A 22748-nucleotide genomic window follows, 5' to 3' on the forward strand; every position below is an offset into this window, starting at 1 on the left:
CTGCTAATGTGCGTGAACAGGATATTTGCTGTATAACTTTGCAGGCACGTGCAGAAAATTTAGCAGCCAATTGCACAGAAAAACATATGTAAAATTTTTTTCTTTTCCATTTAAAATTATCACAAGGAAAATAATAGCCATTCATATTTGCACATATTTTCTGTTATAATTTTTTAGTATGTTCTGAAAGATCTAATGGTGCAATCATAAAATGCTGCATGATAATAACAGTTACAATTCCAGGTAACCCCATGGTGCCAGCCAAGCTCCATCTTTCCCATTCACTCATTCATGTGTTCATCTGGTGAACTTCCCTGGGCACATGGTCTGGGCCAAGCACCAGGCCAGGCTCAGAGGGCTTGGTGGAGAACTGGCAGGCTTAAGGAGTTTCTCTTCAATCTGGGGAGACTACTAGTGAAAACAGAAAGTAATAAATGACCAAGATATTTGTGAAGCGAAGCCTTCTGGGAAATAAAGGAAGGCCCCCGATAGGGTGGTTGCCAAGTCTCTTCGAAGAGGTGACATTGGAGCTGAGGGGAAGGAAGATAGGGACTCCCAGGACAGAGCGAGCCTGGCACAGAGCCGGCAAGGCAGTGGAGCAGGTGCAGACTGAGGGGACAAAGATCCCTCCTTGGACTGAGAGCAGGTCAGTGTGGCTGGAGCTGAGCCTACAGAGGATTTGTGGTCTGAGATGAATCTGGGAAGGTGGGCAAGTCATGAAGGCCTTGCAGGATGTGAAAGGAGCCAGGTTTTATTCTCTGCGCAAAGAGACAGACATCACTGACCTGAATGGGTTTCAGTAGGGATGGCTCGGTCAGGTTTAGACTTTTAAAAGATAGTGTTATGTGAGTGACAGCCCTCAGCCCCCACCCCCGTGTCCCTCCAAGCAGGCTTGACTGTCAACATTTCCTTTAAGAGGAAAAGCACAACTCAGGTAACCAGTGCCCGAGCCCGGCATTGACCTCCACCTCCCACAGTCCTTGTGCTGGGCCGCTCTGCCTTGACAGTATCCTTGACCTGCCTCCTCCAAACACCACAAGTCAGGGGGAACCATGGCCATTCTCTCTTCTCAGGTCCCTTAAAGTATGGATGATTTACAATATCATGTTACTTCCAGGTGTGCAGCCAAGTGAATCGGTTATCCATAAATATTTTCAGATTCTTTTCCCTGGTAGCTTATCACAATATATACACCACATATATACCACATCTTCTTAAAGGTTGGCATTTGGGTTGTTTCCATGTCTTTGTTTTTGTACATTGTGTACATAGTGCTGCCTTAAACATTGGAGCACATGTGTCTTTTTGAATTAGAGTTTTCATCTTTTCCAGCTATGTGCCCAGGGGTAGGATTTCTGGATCACATATGGTGGTTCTATTTGAAGAACTTCCATGCTGTTTCCCATAGTGGCTACACCCATTTACATTCCTACCAACAGTGTAGAGGGTTCCCGTTTTTCCATACCCTCTCCAGCATTTATTACTTGTAGGTGTTTTCATGATATGGCCATTCTGACTGGTGTGAGGTGATACATCATAGTGGTTTTGATTTGCATTTCTCTAATAATTAGCACTGCTGATCCATCTTTTTGGCTCTCTGATTGTCTTCTTTGGAGAAATGTCTCTTTAGGTCTTCTGCCATTTTTTAATTGGGTTGTTTGGTTTTTGATATTGAGCCATGTGAGATGCTTGTGTATTTTGGATATTAACCCCTTGTTGGCTGCATTGTTCAAAAATATTTTCTCCCAGAGTTCCCATCATGGCTCAATGGTTAATGAACCCGACTAGTGTCCATGAGGATGCAGGTTCAATCTCCGGCCTTGCTTAGTGGGTTAAGGATGCAGTGTTGCCGTGAGCTGTGGTGTAGGTCACAGACAAGGCTTGGATCCTGTGTTGCTATGACTGTGGCATTGGCCAGCAGCTGCAGCTCCAATTTGACCCCCAGCCTGGGAACCTCCATATGCCATGGATATGGCCCTAAAGAGACAGAAAAACAAATGCTTTCTCCCATTTCGCGAGTTGTCTTTTTGTTTTGTTGATTGTTTCTGAAGGTCACTTTTGTCAATGAAATACTATATTAGCCAAAGCATTGTGTCCATTTTCCTAAGTACTTTTTGATTTACTCCTCCAGAGCTACATATTTGGGTACCAACTTTCTATGTGGTGTATTCATTTCATCCAGTAAGGCCCTCTCCCTAGGCCAGAAGCTCTTCCCCTCACTAATTTATGTCCAAGTCAAATCTATTATTTCTTGCTGCTTCCACACCAGGCCATGCCAGGGCTGAGCCATACCTGCTCCACGTCGGGCCCAGGGCTCGGTGCTGAGAGCCCAGAGATGAACCCACAGACCAAAGTAGTTCATGCGCCTTGAGAAGTTTGAAACTATACTCTAAAATTAACTGCTTATGACTGCTCTGAAATTACCTGCTTCTTACAGAACATAATCAAAATATAGAAACAGTGAACATTGGTTCCACGTATGAGACTGAGTCATAGGATTAACAATGTTCTCTCCTTTCAGTTATTACATCTTAGCTTAAATAAACTCTGTGCCATCTAATCCAGCGTATTAATTACTGTGACTTCAGGCCTGAATAAAATTGAAACCAACCCAGAATAAAAAAAACTCAGTCGTAGTAAATATTGTACCCAGTGGCAATACCAACACTTGCCCCAGCTAGACACTGCATTTTTTCAGTAACAGCACAAATACAAATGGCACCGTACTATCCAGTAGTTTCTGTGTGTTGCACGCTGTGCTCGGCACTTTACGTCTATTCCTAGTCATCATCACAACCACCCTGAAAAGTAAGGTTTGGCCCCATTCTCTAGCCAGTCCAGACAGAGAGACTGAATGACTCGGAGCATCTGAGAGGCTCGTCTCGGCAGAGGGAGGAAGACTCCTTGCTCTCTTGTTCCAAAGCTCTCAGGCTTTTCTCTACCCTGATTGTCAGTATTTAGATCTTTAGAGCTACAATCTCTTGTTATCCTCAGTAAAATTCTGTGCCTTCTTACATGTTTGAGAGCCAAGAGTACAGCTGTTCTGGCTTGAGGGAGGCCAGGAGTGGGGGGCGGGAGGCGCCCGCCCCCAAGAGGCTGACCCGAGACCCTCAGTGGATGCTAGGGCCTACAGAGCATTTGGAAAGCTGTGCGGGTGCGTCACCTGGTCACGTGGAGCCAGTGACAAACCCGTCTGGCACAGCCCTCTCTGCCACAGAAACCCATGCACATAGGAGGCAAGAAAGGGAGCACTGGGGCTGCAGACACAGCCTGGGATAGACCTGGGATCACTGACCTATCTTGTTTTAGGCTCCACGATTGAAAGAGGGAATTGGAGAGATTTCAGAGGAAAGAGCCATAGAAGCAGCTGCAAGGGGAGGGCAGGAGAGAGTACTGCAGAGGAGGTGGAGTTGACATGACCAAGCGAGGAGACAGGTGGGCGCCGGGCACAGGGCAGTCACTCCCTGCGCTCCATGTTCTCTGAATCCAGAACCAAGAGCAGAAACACCCAGGCACCCCAGGGGAAGGTCATCTAAACAGGGGGCATTACCAAACTTGGTTATTTAGGCAAACCATTTCTTTTCATTGAGAAATGTAAAAGCAGGAAGCAAAGGTTTATAAACAGGGTTTGGAGAAGATCTTGAAGGTGTCCTCCACAGCTGCGCCTCCACAGCACCAAGGGGAAAGTTAAAGCACCCCTAGTGCACCCCCAGTGTCACACCAAGAGAGCAGAGCAGAGGCATCCCCTGTACCTGGCACGGGTGGGTCTGGGTTCAGGTTTCTCCCTTCCTAACTGCTTGATTTTGTGCACACTATTCAGCTATTTAAAGTCTCGATTTATTATGTGTTATACAGAGAAGATAATAGGCCCTACGTCATTGGGTTTCCACAAGAATAAAATAGGAAAATCTGTAGAAACTCCATGATTCAGGATCTTGAACACAGGAAAGCACTTAATAAACATCAGCAAGTATCATTATTATCAATTTTATTTTTAAAGTGTTAATAGGGGTGCAAAGAGCTAGACAGTTTTATGTATGGTTCAAGATTTAGCTGGATCATATTTTCAAAGTCTGCAAGCCTGCTTTAATGTAAAGGAATTTTGAAAGTGTCATTAAAATCAGAAAAATTTGCTTCATAGATATATTCTTTTATAAAGATAAGAAATTATCCAGACGTTTTTAAAAATCACCTACATGTGTTCCTTAAATGAAGCAGTCTTCATGAGCCTCTAGTCAAAGAAAACTAAGAATAGTCTGAGGACCAGAATCTCTGCCATTGTGAGGCCTACAGAATCTTGATGGGAGCAGTTTTACACACTATTTAAGGTTATTTGGGCTTGGGCTGTTAACTAAAGCTTAAGGAAATACAGTTTTTCCATAGACTCAGGAATTCCTGGACTTGAGACGAAATTATTATGTTGAAAACAATGTATAACTTTAAAGCAGTTGGAACTAGTTTCATTTTACCACATAGACCAGAATTTATATTCCCCAAATGAGTGTTGCTTTCAGAGAACCTTGGAGGCTGCAGAGTTATTTTATTACTGCTCCCAGAGTTCAGAAGATTTTTAAAACTCCTCTTTTAGAACCTCACTCAGCAAAAGTTTATGTGTCAAGTTAGCAAATTGTTACATTGTTTTCACACCTCATTCTTTACCCCAAACATCACCCAGATACAACCCACAGACTTGGCTTCAAGTGACTATTAGCTGTTTCCAAAAATCAGATTCACCGCCTAAAGACAAAGAGTTGTCTGAGGATGCATAAAACGGTGCCCCACAGGCGCGGACGCGGACAAGAAGCCCGTGGGAAGCGCCCAGGTCGGTCAAGTAAAAGCATCATCCAAGTAAGCGTTCAGCTCCTCCAAAGTGCCAGCCTGGAAAGAGACAGCATTTGGACGACTATGTTCTGGTGTGTTGAGTAAAAGTAGTCAGATGCATGACTTTAAGGTCACACATCGAATATGAGATTTTGTCTCTACCTTGAGCTGGGATGCCAAAATGTATAGAGAACAAAGTTTCTTTAATGTACAGTATAGGACAATATCAAGCAAATTGTGAAAGCTCTCTGTTGCTGTAACAGTTTGTAAAAAAAAAAAAAATACAATTCTCGGTTTAATTAAAAGATAGTGAATTTGAAACAAAAGAAATTACTTTTTTCAGAATGAAAGTACCTTATAAAATTCACGCCATGGAGAGCTATTGAGACAAATACTGAGTCTGAAATTGAGAATAGGATGGGTCATTTTTATGACTGTTAACATAAAGTTTGCAGCTCTGTAAGCCCAGATCATGATTTAAAGATAATAAAATCTCATGCTTCAGGGTGAAAGCTAATCACCTGCAAGGACCACGAAGAATTTTCCTTCCAGAAGTAACAATGCACACTTGAGTAGGTGCATAAATTTTGTTTAATTTCCAGTGTATCAAGTATTGGTCAGTGTTGGAAATAAGAATCAAATTAGATGGACTATTAATCCTATTTGGTTCAGCAACTCTTATATTGTTGCTTCTACTGTTATGTCTTATGTTTATACTTTGCTATTTTAAGTAGCGATTGCTTTGTCAGTCTTTCATTTTTATAGCACTTATCATCCCAGAAAGGGAGAATTTATACACTAGGCAGGGTTATCTTCATTATACAAAGTAAATGGCATTGAAACTGTCTCAGACAATCAACAGCTTGCTTATTAATAAGAAGTAACTTTGTGTTTATAGATTCATATCCTTTGTAGAAGATGACTGAAAAGACCCAGAAGTTCTCTGTTGCTACACACACACACACACACACACACACACACACACCACTTTGCTTGTAGAAAACATCTTTTAGAATCAGTGGTTCCAGAAGAAAACGGGAAATAGAACTCAACTCATAATAAACCAAGAGCAGGTACACCTTCATCCCATGAAAATGTCACATTCGAGGGTTGATTTTTCAATTGTGTATACTTTTTTTTTTTGCTAGGATCACATTTGTCAGGTGACCAACACAAAACACACCACTAAAGAAAAGCAGTTAATGTGTTTGAAATTGGAAACAAATTTAAATTCTTTAATCTTTATGAGAAAGTAATTCTAGTTTCTGAATGGAAGATATAGAGATCTTCATATGCAATATAATTATTTGCAAAATAGAAGCCTTGCTTTCACAGTTTAATTGGGGGAAAAAATGACAGTGACAGTATATTAAACTTGTGATTTCTTCATATTCCATTTAATCAGATTATGAATTCATGACACTTCGCTATGGAAAATGAACTTGTTCTGCCTATGTTCCAAAACAATAAAATAGCTTTTTAATTAATAGGTGGTCTGTTGTATGTCTGATTAAGAACTAATCAGAAGTGAAGCTCAGAGTTCTCCTGTGGTACATTGAGTTAAGGATCTGACTGAAGTGGCTCAGGTCGCTGTGGAGGCACAGGTTCAATCCCCAGCCCAGCCCAGTGGATTAAGGATCCAGAATTGCCACAACAGTAGTATAGGTTTTAGCTGTGGCTTAGATTTGATCCTTGACCTGGGAACTTCCATATGTACAGCTGTAAAAGGAAAAAAAAAAAAGAAAACGAAGCTAGAAGCAGGGTTTTTCCCTTCTCTAAATGAGTGGATCTTAAAAAAAAAAAAATCCTCAATTTTATTACATTTGTAGTTGTACAATGATCATCACAATCCAATTTTACAGCATTTCCATCCCAAGCCCCCATACCATCCCTCCACTCCCCAACCTGTCTCCTTTGTTTTGTTTTCTTTATTTTTAAAAGATTTTTATTTTTAATTTATTTTTAAATAATTTTCATTTTTTAAATGATTTATTTTTTCCATTTCCATTTCTGCTCCCAAGGCATGTGGAGATTCCCAGGTTAGGGGTCGAATGGAGCTACAGCTACTGGCCCTGCCCCACTGCCACAGCAATGCAGGATCTGAGCCACATCTGCAACCTAAACCACAGCTCATGGCAACACTGGATCCTTAACCCACTGAGTGAGGCCAGGGATTGAACCCAGAACCTCATGGTTCCCAGTCAGATTCGTTCCCGCTGCACCACAATGGGAACTCCGTCCTGTCAGTTTTCTACTGTACAGCAAAGTGACCCAATTATACACACACACACACACACACACACACATTCTTTTTCTCAGATTGTTCTCCATCATGCTCCATCGTAAGTGACTCAATATAGTTCCCAGTGCTATACAGTAGTATCTCATTGCTTATCCATTCCAAAGGCAATAGTCTGCATCTACTAACCCCAGACTCCCAGTCCATCTCACTCCCGCCCCCTCCCCCTTAGCAATGACATGTCTGTTCTCCAAGTCCATGAGTTTCTTTTCTGTGGAAAGATTCATTTGTGCCATGTATTAGATTATATCACGTGGTGTTTGTCTTTCTCTTTCTGACTTACTTCGCTTAGTATGAGAGTCTCTAGTTCCATCCATGTTGCTGCAAATGGCATTATTTTGTTCTTTTTGTGGCTGAGTAGTATTCCATTGTGTGTCTATACCACATTTTAACCCATTTATCTGTCGATGGACATTTAGGCTGTTTCCAAGATGTATCTCGTCATATTCAACAATTTCAAAAGTATTGAGAAAACATGTGTCTTCCCCCAATTCTTTCTCCCTATGTTAAATATTATGTTTAAGTGTTGTCTAAATCCTTAGTTTTGGAAATCCATTTAATATGACTTTGTCTATAGTCCTTCCAGTGATTGAAAGCTACTACTGTTTCAAAATAGCTTTAGAAGTTTCCATCATGGCTCAGTGGAAACAAATCTGACTAGTATCCATGAGGATGCCGGTTCGATCCCTGGCCTCGATCAGTGGGTTAAGGATCCAGGGTTGCTGTGGTGTAGGTTGCAGACATGGCTCAGATCCTGCATTGCTGTGGCTGCGGTATAGGCTGGCAACTACAGCTCCAATTAGACCCCTAGCCTGGGAACCTCCATGTGCTCCAGGTGTGGCCCTAAAAAGACCAAAAAAAAAAAAAAATGGCTTTAGTAGTACTGATCTCTACATGCTTTAGAATGGAGAAGACAAATGACAAGCAAATGGCTGGATACTAAGATGTTTTGTGTTTAATTACCATGAGGAAGGAGTCTTCTCAGGGTTAGCAATAAAGTGTCTCAAGTAGGTTGCTATCTATTCTGTGTGTCTGTCTGTTTGTAAATCTGTCTCTGCATCTGCTATCTACCTGTATGGTGGACCACATGTTACTATATTGTACAAGGAGAATTTGGTTCGTGGTTTATTTTGAATTGCTTTAATTGGTCTATGCCTTAGCTCTTCCAGGTTAAGCTAGAAGTTACCAACTTCCTAATTCCTTCAGGAAGTGGTGTCGGTATCCTTGGCCTAGAATACGAAATTCCCTCTGCAGATAGTATTCCAATAAACATGAAACACAAAGGATAAATGTAATTTAAATATGCAGTTTGGGGCAATACAAATTAATTTATTTGAGGCAAGAACTATGACAATTGAAATTGAAACGTGTGTTCTATTTGTCACTTTATGCATGTGTAATTTATTCTTCTTCTGAGCCAGTGTTTTCTGCAGACGACTATGCCAGTGGAATAACTCGATGAGGAAAGACTTCTGTGACATTTCCTTGGAGATTCGCAGTGTACATTAGCATACTGAAGGCTCTGACAAGTCCCACAAGATAGGCACCCTCTTCACTTGATATGGCTCAGAGCTCTTCCCACACATATTTTATCATGGAAACCTGGTTTTTTGGTTTTTGGAATAATTTTAGAGGCCTATCACTTCAGTACATGTTATTCTGAGGTAAACTAGTCACTGTTTACACAGCCTGAGTTAACACATTTGACCTTTTCCTTGAATTGTTCACCACTCCACAAATCAACAATGAGAATTTTTATTTTTTTAACCCAGCTTTATGCTGCTTTATTTTTTTAATTACTCAATGAATTTTATCACTTTATTTTATTACTCAATGAATTTATAGTTGTACAACAATCATCACAACCAAATTTTATAGCATTTCCACCCCAAACCCTCAGTGCATCCACCCACCCCCCAGCCTTCTCCTTTAGAAACCATAAGTTTTTCAAGTGTGTGAGTCAGTGTCTCTTCTGCAAAGAAGTTCATTATGTCCTTTTTTTAGATTCCATGTCTAAGTGATAGAATTGATGTTGGTGTCTCAACAATGAGAATTTTTAAATGGAAGCAAAAAGGAAAACTGACTTCAGTTTTTTTTTGTTTTTTTTTTTTTTTTTTTTTTTATGTCTTTTTGCTATTTCTTGAGCCGCTCCCGCGGCATATGGAGGTTCCCAGGCTAGGGGTCCAATCGGAGCTGTAGCCACCAGCCTACGCCAGAGCCACAGCAACGAGGGATCCGAGCCGCGTCTGCAACCTACGCCACAGCTCACAGCAACGCCGGATCGTTAAGCCACTGAGCAAGGGCAGGGACCAAACCCACAACCTCATGGTTCCTAGTCGGATTTGTTAACCACTGCGCCACGACGGAAACGCCCCAGTTTTTTTTAATAGAAAGCATCTTTTAGGCACAACATTTAATAATAAAGCTTCTTTGGTCTAAAGCCTTCCCTTGAAAATTTTTGTAAACAATTTTGGATGTTTTTCATGTTAATGCAGAAGATGGAGGTCTCAGTGTCTCTTCCTATTTCAGAAAAGTTACATCAACAGGGGCACAGAGAAAAATATTAAAAGGAGAGGATTCTTTGGAGAACCTTGAATTCTTTGGGGTTCACCTTACTATCTTCTCTGCATGGAGGAATCAGAGTCTCACAGGACCTCCATGGTGTGGCTATTTTTACAGATGTCACTTGTGTCCTTTCTATTGAGAGGTTTTGTGAGGCCACAAGCCCCTCCATCCCAGCCTGGCCGCCACAGGCAGCACCCTCCTCACTGTGGCTTCTATTCAGTGCTCCTACATTGTTGGGAGGAAATGGGTTGCCTTGCTGGCAATGCCACAGGCTGGCTTGTGAAATGAAGTTCCCAGGTGGGGTTTCAGGTGGTAATAAACGGTACTGCACAGAGACCGAGCAGGAGAGCCCAGGAAGGCCGTGCAGAGCTGGGTCACAGGAAGCTCATGTTGACTTATTCACAGAAGGAGCGTGGCATCAAGGCACAGGCTGAGGGCTCATAGAATCCTCAAGGCCTTCTTTTGAACCAAGTGACTTTCCTCTCCAGAAAGACATTGTAGCATTTGCTCTCTCCAGCTGGTTTCACTTTTCATCATTTGTTTACCAGCCTCTTCCTCTCAGCAAAAGTCTGGGGCAGGTTCATGCCCAAGAAGAAATGCCTCAGGGTTCATTCTTGACACTTTCCAGCTTCCACTGAAATGTCTAGTTTTTAAGTCAATTTAAAGATTATTCAGAAATGGCCATATGAAGGTGTGAAAAAAGTTAGGGCAAAATTATATTAATTTATGGTGGAGTCTAAAATTTCTAAGAGGGGGTTATTTTTATCCAGTTCATTATTGAGGACAATTCATCACCAACTTCTTTTTAAAATATCGAAATGAGTTCTATCATTACTTTGAGGATCTATTAATGTGGTTTTACATAACTTCAGAAAGGTATTTCCGAACTCTTTTCATCCTTATCCAGTTCCATCAACCAGCTTTGTTTTCTTTGTGCAAACATCTATGCCAAGGCTCTATGAGAATATAAAAAGGAAAATTAAAGAACTAAACATACAATCGATAGAAGAACTCCAGAACTGAGTTGCTGTCACCGTGAACCACACCAGTAATTCCTCTTAGGGCATGTGGATGGCATCCACCCCACCCTGCATCCTTTGATCTTTCTTTGGATGATAAGAAAGGTCATCAAATTAGAGCTCAGCACTTAAAACAAAGAAAAAAAATTCTCATCATGCATTGTTTTCAATTTCATGAAAGAGGTAGAATAAGCTCAGGCTTTGAGTCGCATGGCAAATGATGATGGGGGAGTTCTTGAGAGTCAGGAAGGGTGACTGGTGTGGCTTCACAAGTGAACTCACAGAGCATCTTGCTAAGGGGAAGCAACGCACGTGTGTCCATCACTTAACCTTGCTCTTGTTTGTTCTCCGCAGAGCTACAGCGAGCCTGTCGACGTGAAGACATCTCAGCCTCCGCAGCTGATCAATTCCAAGCCACCATCAGTGTTCCCTGGGCCCAGCCAGGCCCACTCAGCTCTGTACCTAAGCTCTCACTATCACCAACAACCAGGAATGAACCCCCACCTAACCGCCATGCACCCCAGTCTCCCCAGGAGCATAGCCCCCAAGGCCAATAACCAAATGCCAGTGACTGTCTCTATAGCAAACATGGCCGTGTCCCCTCCTCCCCCGCTCCAGATCAGCCCGCCTCTGCACCAGCATCTCAGCGTGCAGCAGCACCAGCCACTCAGCATGCAGCAGCCCCTCGGGAGCCAGCTGCCCATGCAGGTCCAGCCCGCCTTACACTCCCCCACAGTGCAGCAGGTACGTGCCACACTGATGCCCCTTCAGAACTGCTAGGGGGGTCTGTCCATCCAGCAGGGGTGGGGGGTCTGTGTTTGCCATCCTTCCATTTAAGTGGAGAGAGGACTGAAGCTGTTCAACAAATAAATATGTGCTTTCTGGAAGCATCCTTCACAGGTGGTGAGTTGGGCAGCCCCGGCTGATCATAATAGCTTCTGCTTTTCATAACCCCCACTGTCTTTCCCCTGGTACCTATTTTGCTTCAAAAACTTTCACTCTTCTTGGTTTCTGCTTCTGGTTAAAGTGCATTTGTTATTTTGAGTTGCCACAGCTACTGAAGATCTCTTTGGGGTTGAGAATTCTACGTTTTTTGAAAAATATTGTTCGGAAATGAGAAAGGCTTGATTTATATGCCTGTTGAGCCTAAGAAATACTGCAAAATGAAAAAAAAAAAATCAGGCCCACTGCCTCTGATCAGAAATATCAAATTTAGTGCAACCTTTAGAGTCCTAAAAAATGAAAATTTTAATCAATCTTATTTAAAAATGGATATCTGGCTTCTACATAGATTAGGAAACACAGGAAGCTTGGAAGCTTCCCTCTTTGCCCCCCCAACCATGATGTGTAATCTTAGCTTAACTTTTCTTTGAAATCAAGTTTTCCTTTTGGATTTTGGTGTTATTTTAAAATCTGAGAGTAAGAAGTAAATGCTATAAAGGAGGCTGAACATAAAACATTTTAAAAATTCTAAAAACTTGTTTTAAAAAATAGATCAAGGTATCAACCTAATCTATCACTTTATAATTCAGTTACTCTGCTGTTCCTAGAGCTAAAATTCAATATGCAAACATAGCCTTCCTATAGGAGTGATATCAAGCCCCCTGAAATTCAAGTGTATAGTTGGCCATGGTGGACTGGAGGGGAGGCAGAAATAGGAATCAAATATCCGTAGTCCCAAATTCATTGTTATTATTATAATTATATACAGGATTGCCAAGAGGTGACAGTAACAAATCTTAATACACTACCTTACCTCATCTTTAATTTCAGAACATTTACAGTGCAGGTCCTGATGTTGCCTTCATTTCACAGGTGAGGAGACACAAGCTCGGCAGAGTTAAGTGCCTCTAAGGTCCTAGCTGGAATTCCAGCCTAGCTTTTTCAGAAATCAGAGCCTGAATTTTTTTTTTTTTTTTTTTTTTTTTTTTTTTGGCTGCATGCAGAAGTTCAGCAGTGTCAGAGCTGGATCCTTAACTACTAGGCCACCAGGGAACTCCTCAGAACCTCTATTCTTAAACACTTGGCCTGCTGCCCCTCACGCTTAAACGTTCTTGTAGATTCCTATCAGTTTCTCCTAAGAATTGGGAGGGTCTTTAAATCCTAGTTAGTCCTGAGATTAAGTGGTTGTGGAGAGCAGAGGACTCCTCTCTTTACTGAAATCTTCTTTGGTCCCTAAGCCAAGGATGTTGATAAAGCTCAGACGACTTACTCAGCTGTTCAGCAGGCTAGCTGTCGACTCACTGGGGAGGAAGGTGGAAAGCTTGCCTTGTCTGCAGTGGTGTTTGTGACCAGCAGGTGATATGCATATTATAGGATTCTTAGTGATGCCTTTCATCAGACATCTTTCATCAGGACACTCTTGGGTGTCCTGGCGCTTTAATGATCCAGTAGAGTTTGAGTAAAGAATATGTAGTTTGAGAGACTCGCCCTTCAGTTGTGTGGGTTGACTCCTGCCCGAGGGTGGCGGCTAGCTCAGGGCCTGGGTTTTGCTCACAGAGCTGTAGTGAGGGGCTCCTTCTTCTTGGAGACAAGTGTGCAGAAGACCTGTCCCCTCACCTGGTTGAGGGCCCAAGCTCTGTGGAGAGGACAGCTTTTCCTCATCCATCTGCTCAGAGTCAGTCCAGTTTCCTGTGTGCTCACACTCAGATGAGCTGGCTCTGACCCTGCACGGTTTTCAGACATTTCACAATGACCTAAGGCCACATGTGGAAACTCAGGAGACTTGTCCTTCCATGGAGAATCTTAACCGAATAGGAAAAAATAGAACAGATTACATTGGACGAGTTATTCATCAATCTTGAAGTCAGCTCTATTAGTGTATCTCAGAAAATGTTCTTATTGAAACTGTAGGCCCTGATTTCAGTTACATTAATAATAGAAGACAAAATGGCATGATCCTGAAGTGGAGAGTAAATACAGCTGCAGAGACTACAGTGACGGAAGTCCTCTTAATGAGGCCTTGACCATGGTCGGTAGTCAGTGAAATAACTGTGGAAGGGACGAATGAACAAATAAGCCAAGAAGAATTAAGTACAGGTTTAAATATGAGGAGAAATTACAGGCTAGTCTGTAGAATCTCAAATTCTTAGAAGTTTGAAATTTTTTCATTTATTTAAAAAAGATTAATTGAACCCCTAGCATGTGCCAGGCACTGTCCAGGCTCTGGAAATTGACTGAGTTCTGCACCCCTGGAGCTCACATCAGAGTTAGGGGGTAGCAGGTGGAAATATATTAAACAGACAAGTTATTAGGATCCTGTGAGGGAAGTGAGTGAAACAGGGGGACACACTGCAGGATGTGTAGGGGAAGAGCAGGTCTTTCACTGAGATGGGTAAAGAAGGCCTCTGTGGAGAGCAGAAGGCTGAAGAGAGGAGGCAGCCTTTAGGAGTCAGAAGGTGAGAAGGGGCGGGGAGTTATACCAGCAGAGAGCAGTAGCCAGGAAAAGGGACCAGCAGGAGGACCAAACCGGGGAGGAGCGTGGCTTGTCCAGGACATGGAAAGGAGGCCAGTGGGGAGCATGGTGAGTTCGGGAGTGATGGGCAGTGAGGTCAGATTTGTGGGTAGGCCCCTGGAGTAGGATCCTCCAGGTGAAGGGGACGGGAAGCCCCAAGGAGTTGATAATCCTAAAATCAGAATTGGAGAGTCTATTCCCCCTCCATGTCCCTCAGTTTGTTACAGTCACAGCAGTCGGTGGGGCCAGTGTTCATGTCATCGAAATGGGTCTAGCCCGTGGTTGTAGAGCTGTTGGATAAAATTGCACCTGTCTGATCCATCTTCTTTATGCTGAAAATATAGCTTCCTGGGTACGGAGGCCACGTTCCCATTTTCAAACACACACACACACACAAAGGAAAAAAGAAAGAGAAAGTTAAGTGGTACTGTATTTTTAAAATAATGTTTCATATTTCAGTATTACTTCAGTATTACTATTTTATTATCCTTTTGAAAATGAATATATCCTGCAAAAAATAATTGTGTAGTCCACCAGGAGAAATTGTTTTATTTTTTTCCAGAATAATATTTTTATACGCTAAACCCATGGGCCTGGGCAGAGGGGTTGGTCCAGTTTTCTTCCTTTTTTTTCTGTTCACTATTTTTTCGAATGAGGTCAAGAGAAAAAAAATCATTAATATCTGTCAACTTCCTTTATAACATTAAGAAAAAAATCTTTGTATGATATCACACAGACAGATTTTCAATTTCCTTGTGTAATAAACAGCTGCTTTAGGATTTGGGTGTAATTTAAAGGTTTAAAAAAAATCACATTGAGATTGATGAATAAATCAGTTGTGAAGACAAAAACATTGATGCCTGTTGAAAATACCTCTCCAGACAGGCAGGAAATGAAATTAGTTCCCAGTAAAGTGTGAATATGAGGATCACTGTTTGGTTGTGCTGCAGGCTTTTTTAGGACTTGCTGTCGTAGCACAACAAAACTACTAGGGCTACAGAAATCTAATTAAAGAGCAAATGTCCCTTCTGACATCAAATTAATCTTTATCATGTTTCCTATTTTTATTTCAAGCTGGCACCAGAAAATGAAATTTAAAATTCCAGGCATGCTACAAAACAGTTGGTGATTTTTCTCTTGAGCATTAAAATGCAAAATATTCAGTCTGTTTAATTAGACTGCTACGCAAACTTTTTTCAAAAATTTTTATCATCGCTGTTGTTTTATATTTACATCAATAATAAAAATGTCCTTAGTTCTGGGATTGACGTCAGCATCTCTTAATCTTCGGAAGAACGTTTCATTTCCCTAAATCGAAAGCAAGTAAGATAATGTTCTTCAGGCTTTGCTTGTTTTTTTCTTGGTGTGTGGTTGTTTTAATGTTAGTGATCTTAAATTTAGGCCCTGAAGTTAGCTGAATTTTAAGTCTTTAAATTTTGTAAATAACACATAATTTTGGTTTTATAAACTGAATTTACCCATTTAATCTTAAATTGATCACTTAAAAGTTAATGTCTCCTGATATTTTCTCCCCCGAGCTTAAGGGATCATGTTCATTGGATTAAAAAAAAAAAAAAAAAAGTTATTTCTGTTGTTTGATTACTTGGGGTTGAGTGGAAGCATATTGATTTGTTTTTATTTATTTTTTGCTGTCTCATATGTTTCCATACCTTCAACCAATGCAAGTTATTTTCAACTACTCTATTTTTGAGACTTCTTTACTTTAGCGTACATTTTGTCAACTGTGCAAAAATCCAGTATGGAGAACTTTTACAAGATAAGAAAGCCTCAGCGTTCAGACACTTTTACTCCCCGAGCCTTTCCAAGAGTAATATCAAATAGTTAGTAGTAAATTGTATTTTTTGGAAAACATGATTTATTGAGCAACTACTGCTGAGACTGTCTAGTAAGCAAGGCAAATGCTCACCATCGCGGGGCAGCCCTGGTGATGGGGCTGAAGTAAAAGTCAGCCCAAGGCTCCCCTCCATCACACAGCATCACAGGAGATACTAGGGAAAGAGGTCGAGACACTCCATGGGACATGGGACCCTGATGACATGAGTACAGTTCACTGAAGCAAATGAAATTCCTTGCATGAGAGGTTGAGGGTGGGCAGGAGGAGAGAACATCCGCCTGAAAGGACAGGAGAACCGAACATCTGGTTATATTCCCCTCGCTGGTCCCTCCCTATTCTGGAGAACATTTATGGCTTGAGCTGCAGGTGGTGTCTGCGCAAACAAACTTAACCTCCCACACACCAGTTGCTAGCTCAGGAGACATTCTATTCCTTCTAATCTGTGTGAGGTCAGATAACCAAGCTGGCTGAATACTTTTCTTTTTTAAAATTAATTTATTTAATTTTTGTGGCTTCACCCACGGTACATGGCAGTTCCCGGACCAAGGACAGAATCCGAGCCTCAACTGTGACCTACACCACAGCTGTGGCAATGCCAGATCCTTAACCCACTGTGCCACTGCGGAAACTCCTAAATACTCCATTTTTCATTGATTTACTTCCAGACATTCAATGTTTTGTCTTTTATGCACAACTTTGGTGGGCGTTTGGGCGGGCATTGGCTTGAAGTCTTTATCATTTGAATGGAAAATAAGTTAATATCTTAAACCCAGTACTGAGCATTGAGGGCGTTTGATAGTAGATGTCTTTGAGTCTTTACCCAAGGTACCCTTCAGTGAATAAAAGTCTAAGGAAATCTCCTTAGTTAAAAATCAATCTTCTGATCATTCTCCTGAATTTTTTTAAAAAGGTAAAACCTCAGCAATATTATGCCTTCAAAAGAAGCTCCCTACGGGTAGAGAATGATTCCATTTTTTAAATCCCTTGATTTTTTTTGGTGGTTAAAAACCATGTATGAAATCTGCTACAGAAGGGGACAACCAGGAGATTAATTAAGTTGCTTTTTGGTCATTTTCAGCAGAGCTTGCTTATGCTGCTCTTGAATTCACCAGATAGGCTAAAAATAAATCTTAGCGTACAATGCTTTTTGTTTACCAGATACAGCTATATATTTCAGGGATTCTATCCTCGAATGTTTAATACCTCTGCAAGGATTAAAAGTCAACACTTCACCATACCAGTATATTAAAGAATCTTCCTGAAGTCTAATTATTATTTGTCAGTTAATAGAGTTTTCAATTAAAAAATATTTACTCTGTCTTAGACTTTTCCTTCTCTGTGTTTTCCAGTGGCAAGTTGTTTTGAATCTCCTTCCCTGTATTAGTCCAACAACTGTTAAAAAGCTTTAGTTGAGATTTTTAGCTGAGAAAAAAGTACAAATAAAAGAAGAAGCAGATGGTCCCTTTGTGACTGAATGAAGAAAAAGGGTTTTGAGAACAATATGTGAATAGGTGTAGTCTAATAAAACACTCAGCCACCTGCTGCCTGAATCCTTCAAAAAAGATTCTGTTGCATATTCTGGGGATTAACTATTAATACATCCTTAGGTTTAATAGAAAACATAAACTTTGAGGGGTTTAGGGCCTTTCCCCTTTGTTTTGATTGAGTTAGCTTTTCTAAATTTTAAATTGTTTCTCAATTCAATTTATCTGCTCAAGAGTATAATTCAAGGTTTCTAACACATGATTAAATGAAGGAAAGGTAAGAAGAATGGGGTGCAGGCACTTCTTTTACTTCTGTTTTAAGTTGTCTGGGTCCCGGGGAAAGCTTGCCCTTGCAGGGGCACAGGCAGTAGTGTTTGCAAACAATGGATTAATATTTAGGTGTTTTTCTCCTGAAAAAGATACTTTGATTCTTATTTGTGGACTTGCTTTCCCTTTCAGGGATTTAATCTTCAACCTGACTACCAGACCATAATCAATCCTACATCTACAGCTGCACAAGTGGTCACCCAGGCCATGGAGTATGTGCGTTCTGGGTGCAGAAATCCTCCTGCCCAGCCAGTGGACTGGAGTAACGACTACTGCAGTAGTGGGTAAGCGGCTGGCTGTCGCCACCTGGTGGCAGACACCTCTCATAGCATGCATGTCGCGGTCTGCTCCAGGGTGGATAGAAAGATCCCTCGTTTCTTCCTTCTTTACAAAAGATAATCTGGAATGGGCCCATGTTTGTGAAAGCAGAGATTTTTAAGCAGCCTTCCAGCCATTCCAAGAATAAACGCCTTTATGTCCTGTTCGCTTTTATTGTGAACTTTCTCAGTGCCCAACTCCATCCCTCTGGCTCAAACAGACAGGTTCATTCCCCCTGGTCACCTGTAGCACAGGCTGTCTGTTAACAAGACACCTTTGTCTGTCTTCTCTTCACACAGGGGCATGCAGAGGGACAAAGCACTGTACCTTACCTGAGAATCTGAACACCTCTTCTTTCCACTGAGGAATTCAGGGAAGTCTTTTCACCGTGGGTTACTTTGTACAGTCAAGGCAGTTCTCCATTTTCTTAGAAAAATGCAAGTTGCTAAGCACTTAGGACCATTTGAGCTTGTGGGTCACCCACTCTGGAAGAAATAGTCATGCTTCTTTATTATTTTTTTAATCCTTTATGGACATTGTTTTTCTTCTTCCCTGAAGGCAATCTGGACCATTCAGATTTTATGTTGGTTTTTTGCTGTGAAGTGCTGCGCTATAGTAACTGCCTTAGCAACTGTAGATGTCTCGGATAAAAGTCCTGGATTTTCCATTGGTTTTCATAATGGGTGTTTATATAAAACTACTAAAGACTTTTTAAATGGCTTGATGTAGCAGTCATAGCAAGTTTGTAAATAGCATCTATGTCACACTCTCCTAGAGTATAAAATGTGAATGTTTTTGTAGCTAAATTGTGATTTGAAACTGGCTCATTCCAGTTTATTGATTTCACAATAGGGGTTAAATTGGCAAACATTCATATTTTTACTTCATTTTTAAAACAACTGACTAATAGTTCTATATTTTCAAAATATTTGGAAAAAAAAAGTATTCCCAAATGATTTTAATTTAAAAACAAATTGGCTTTGTCTCATTGATCAGACAAAAAGAAACTAGTATGAAGGGAAGCGCAAACACGTTTATTTTGTACTGCAGAAAAATTGCTTTTTTGTATCACTTTTTGTGTAATGGTTAGTAATTGTCATTTAAGTCCTTTTATGTATAAAACTGCCAAATGCTTACCTGGTATTTTATTAGATGCAGAAACAGATTGGAAACAGCTAAATTATAACCTTTACATACAGCTCTGTATTATGGTTTCTTCATACTGTGTCTGTATTTAATCTTTTTTTATGGAATCTGTTGCGCCTATTTATGAAATAATAAATATAGGTGTTTGTAAGTAAATTTGTTAGTATTTGAAAGAGATTTCTTTGATGTTTTAATTTTTGCTGGCAAAAAAAAAAATTCACGCTTGGTGTGAATACTTTAATATTTAGTTTTTACAGTGACTAAAGCCAAACCTACTTTTCATTTTAGCAGCAAATTAAAGTCAGCAACCCTTATTTCTACAACTTAACGCAGACGAAAACCTGTGATATTTAAGAACTTTCTTTCTTCGTACAATAGAGCAGAGAATTGCCCTAAAAGTTGCACAGGCTCCAAGACTAAACAGATGGGTGCTCCATCGGAAAGAAAAAGGCGGCTTCTTGGTTCTCAGCTGGTTTCAGTCAATTCTGTAAAGTCCCTCCCCCCCAAAGAAAAATTTAAAGTCAAGTCAATCAAAATTCCTCAGGCTGCACGCTTTTCACAAAACGCAGAAAACATTTAGGAATTAATTAAACCAGGGGTGGGAGGAAGAGAAGGGGAAGTGAACTGTCAAGGGTGTTTCTGAAATGAAAGGTGAGTAACCAGACAGCAAAGAAGGAGGGGAAGAATCCCCCATTGACAAGCTGTTGATAGAAATCGAGGTTCATGCTGTCCTCTCTGCCTCTACAAACTACTCTCTTTCCAGAATTCCTAGGTCTCCAAGAGAATTCTGATGGTACTAGAGATTTGCTAAAGAACCAAAACATTGATTATCTGGCTGAAGGTAGGCATAGCTTTTACATCAAAAAGAGCAGATCACTTCCTTACAGGGAGTTATATCAGAAAGCTAGCCTGGTTGGAAATCAGAGAATGGCTGATGTCTCTTTCATGGAATGTGTGAAATAAGCTTAGCAATTTAACTAAATACAAATATATGCATTGTATAATCCAGTCAGAATTAAAAAGACAAAAGGTATGCTTGCTTTGGAATGATTTTAGGCATTGTACAACCTTGAATCAGTTAAGCATGTAATAACTAATAAATAATGCAGATCCGATGTGATTATTAAAATGACTGTAGCTGAGAGCTCTAATTTTCCTGTCTTGAAACTGTATAAGAACTCATGTGATTAAGTTCACAGTTTATTGTTTGTCTGTTTAGTATTTTAGAAATATACCAGCACTACTAATTACCTAATGTCTTTTATTTATTATATTATGATAAAGTACCATTTTCACTTGTGTTAAGTCTAAATGGAGAAGGTAATTACTGGGATGAGAACAGCCAGCTTTGACTTTGACAGGTGGGTTGTACAGGAAAGTACAATGTTGTTTACAGTTTTTCTAGAGCAGGTGTGCAACCAGGGTAGGGAGAGTGTTGAAACTTGATACCAAAAACAGTTTAAAAAAAAAATAAATGTAAATAAAAGAAAATACATCGTAAACAAAAATTCTCACCATGTGCAACCGTGTTCTATTTGGATATCCATCCGTCTCTGAAAGACAGACCCAGCGAGATGAGCGATCCCAAATAAATTTCCCGGCAGAAGTGATCTGGCACAGAAGGGGTGAACGGCTACCCCAGCCACTGGCCTTCCTTCCCGGAAAAACTGAGAATGCCCTCTGGCAGGTGTTACTAGAGAAATCCTCCACTTGTAAGGAAGCCAGAATCCAGCCTGGGCCCGCAGCTCGTCGCTTGTAACGCTAAGGAACGGCCACGGTGTAGCAAGTTCCCCGCTGAGTAGCCCTGGGCAGGATTCTGAGCCCTCCGACAAAGGCATTCTGGGAGATTCGGCAACAATACCGAGCATGGAATATCTTTCCCGACACACCAAAATCAAAATTATAACTTATTAGAAAAGAAAAAGGAAAAACCACATGACAGCGGCTAGGAGAAGGTTGAGTTCTCTCTCCAGCATATGCAAGAACGTATCATATTCAAAATCCCAAATTCCCATTCTAATGTGAATGAGTTGACAATAGAAAATCAGTCAAATAATGACTTCGAGTTAATCAAATTGGCGCATATAGCCAAGGATGAAGACTGGTCTCTGTGATGTTTTCCCCTTGTTGCCTTAAAGGGCAGGAACTCCTTCTGAATGAGACATGAGTCCTCCATCAGCGGTCATGGCAGCAAAGAACTGTGTGTCCTGACTCACATTCATTACTAAGACTTTTTTTTAATCTTTTTTTCTGGAGCCACACCCGCGTCACATGGAAGTTCCCAGGCTTAGGGGTTGAATCTGAGCTATGCTGCTGGCCTACACCACAGCCATGGCAACTCTGATCCTTAACCCACGGAGCGAGGTCAGGGCTTGGACCTGCGTCCTCATGGATACCACTGAGCCACAACAGGAATGCCAAGAAATTTTTTAAATGTATAAATTCAGAATTAAAGTAAGCACATCAACAGCCAATTTATCTTTCCTGTGGACTTCTTGCCTTTTGCAAAAGACGTCCCACACGTTTGAAAGGTAATTCAATTGAGCCGTCGGAAATTGCCTATCTAGGACCCTTTTACCTACAAAAATGGCAAGTTTATATGGTTCCACCTAATATGGAACAGTGAGACATTGAGATTTGGGCCAGAGCATCAATGTAATTTCAAATGGAATTAGAAGTTCTTTACAAAGCCCGAAGAGAAAACACTCAAGGAAGTAATCAGCTATGTTTGTTTACAAGGTACCTCACTTCCAATCAGTTCCAGAAAGCTACATTCTGTTAAACAGAGGGTATTTTAAATTACCAAAATCCAGGAAACCCCAATAAACATCCTATTTCTTTGTCATAGAAAAACAAAATGTATGTGGAGGAGTTCCCATAGTGGGACAGCAGAAGCGAATCCAACAAAGAACCACGAGGTTGCGGTTCCATCCCCGGCCTCGCTCAGTGGGTTAAGGATCCAGCATTGCCGTCAGCTGTGGTGTAGGTCGAAGACACAGCTCTGATCTGGCGTGGCTGTGGCTGTGGTGTAGGCCAGCAGCTGGACCCCTAGCCTGGGAACCTCCATATGCTGCAGGTTTGACCTTAAAAAGCAAAAAAAAAAAAAAAGAATTATGTGGAAATTTTTAATAAACAGATTATCTGCTGAAACATGAAAGTTTTTGTTGCACATAGACAGTCTCTTAATGTTTATTTGTTGAGGGGGATTTGATCTGCATTTCCTTATTCCATTCATAACTCCTGTTTTAAGGTAACTATAGACACACAGAGAAATTCTCCTCTTTTGCTGATCATTGAACACTGAAATAATGGCAAGGCAAGAACTCACATCGTAAGTTTAACCCCCAACATTTACTACCCTGAATCACCTATTGGATGAATTTATGTGGGGTCACCCAACAGTACAAATCTGTTTCCGTAAAGCAGAATAATTTCTTTACCTCCAAAGCAACTTGGAATG

At 41.0% G+C, this 22748-nt stretch overlaps 1 protein-coding gene across 4 annotated transcripts in view; it reads left to right on the forward strand.

Annotated features, from left to right (window-relative positions):
- TOX (thymocyte selection associated high mobility group box) overlaps positions 1-20538 on the forward strand; it is a 301744-nt gene extending 281206 nt beyond the window's left edge. For all 4 annotated transcript variants that reach the window (XM_021089342.2, XM_021089343.2, XM_085022318.1 and 1 more), the window contains 3 exons: positions 11059-11448; positions 17957-18108; positions 18442-20538. In XM_021089342.2, coding sequence (XP_020945001.1) covers positions 11059-11448; positions 17957-18108; positions 18442-18478 — 579 coding nt within the window. In that variant the 3' untranslated portion in view covers positions 18479-20538. The remainder of the gene's footprint in view (positions 1-11058; positions 11449-17956; positions 18109-18441) is intronic.
- The last annotated feature ends 2210 nt before the right edge of the window (positions 20539-22748 follow it).

Source organism: Sus scrofa, chromosome 4 (assembly GCF_054392235.1).
Source record: "Sus scrofa isolate SSC_HxYL_T2T_F1_AM1 chromosome 4, Sscrofa_HxYL_maternal_Yorkshire_Landrace_v2.0, whole genome shotgun sequence".
Taxonomy (NCBI): Eukaryota; Metazoa; Chordata; class Mammalia; order Artiodactyla; family Suidae; genus Sus; species Sus scrofa.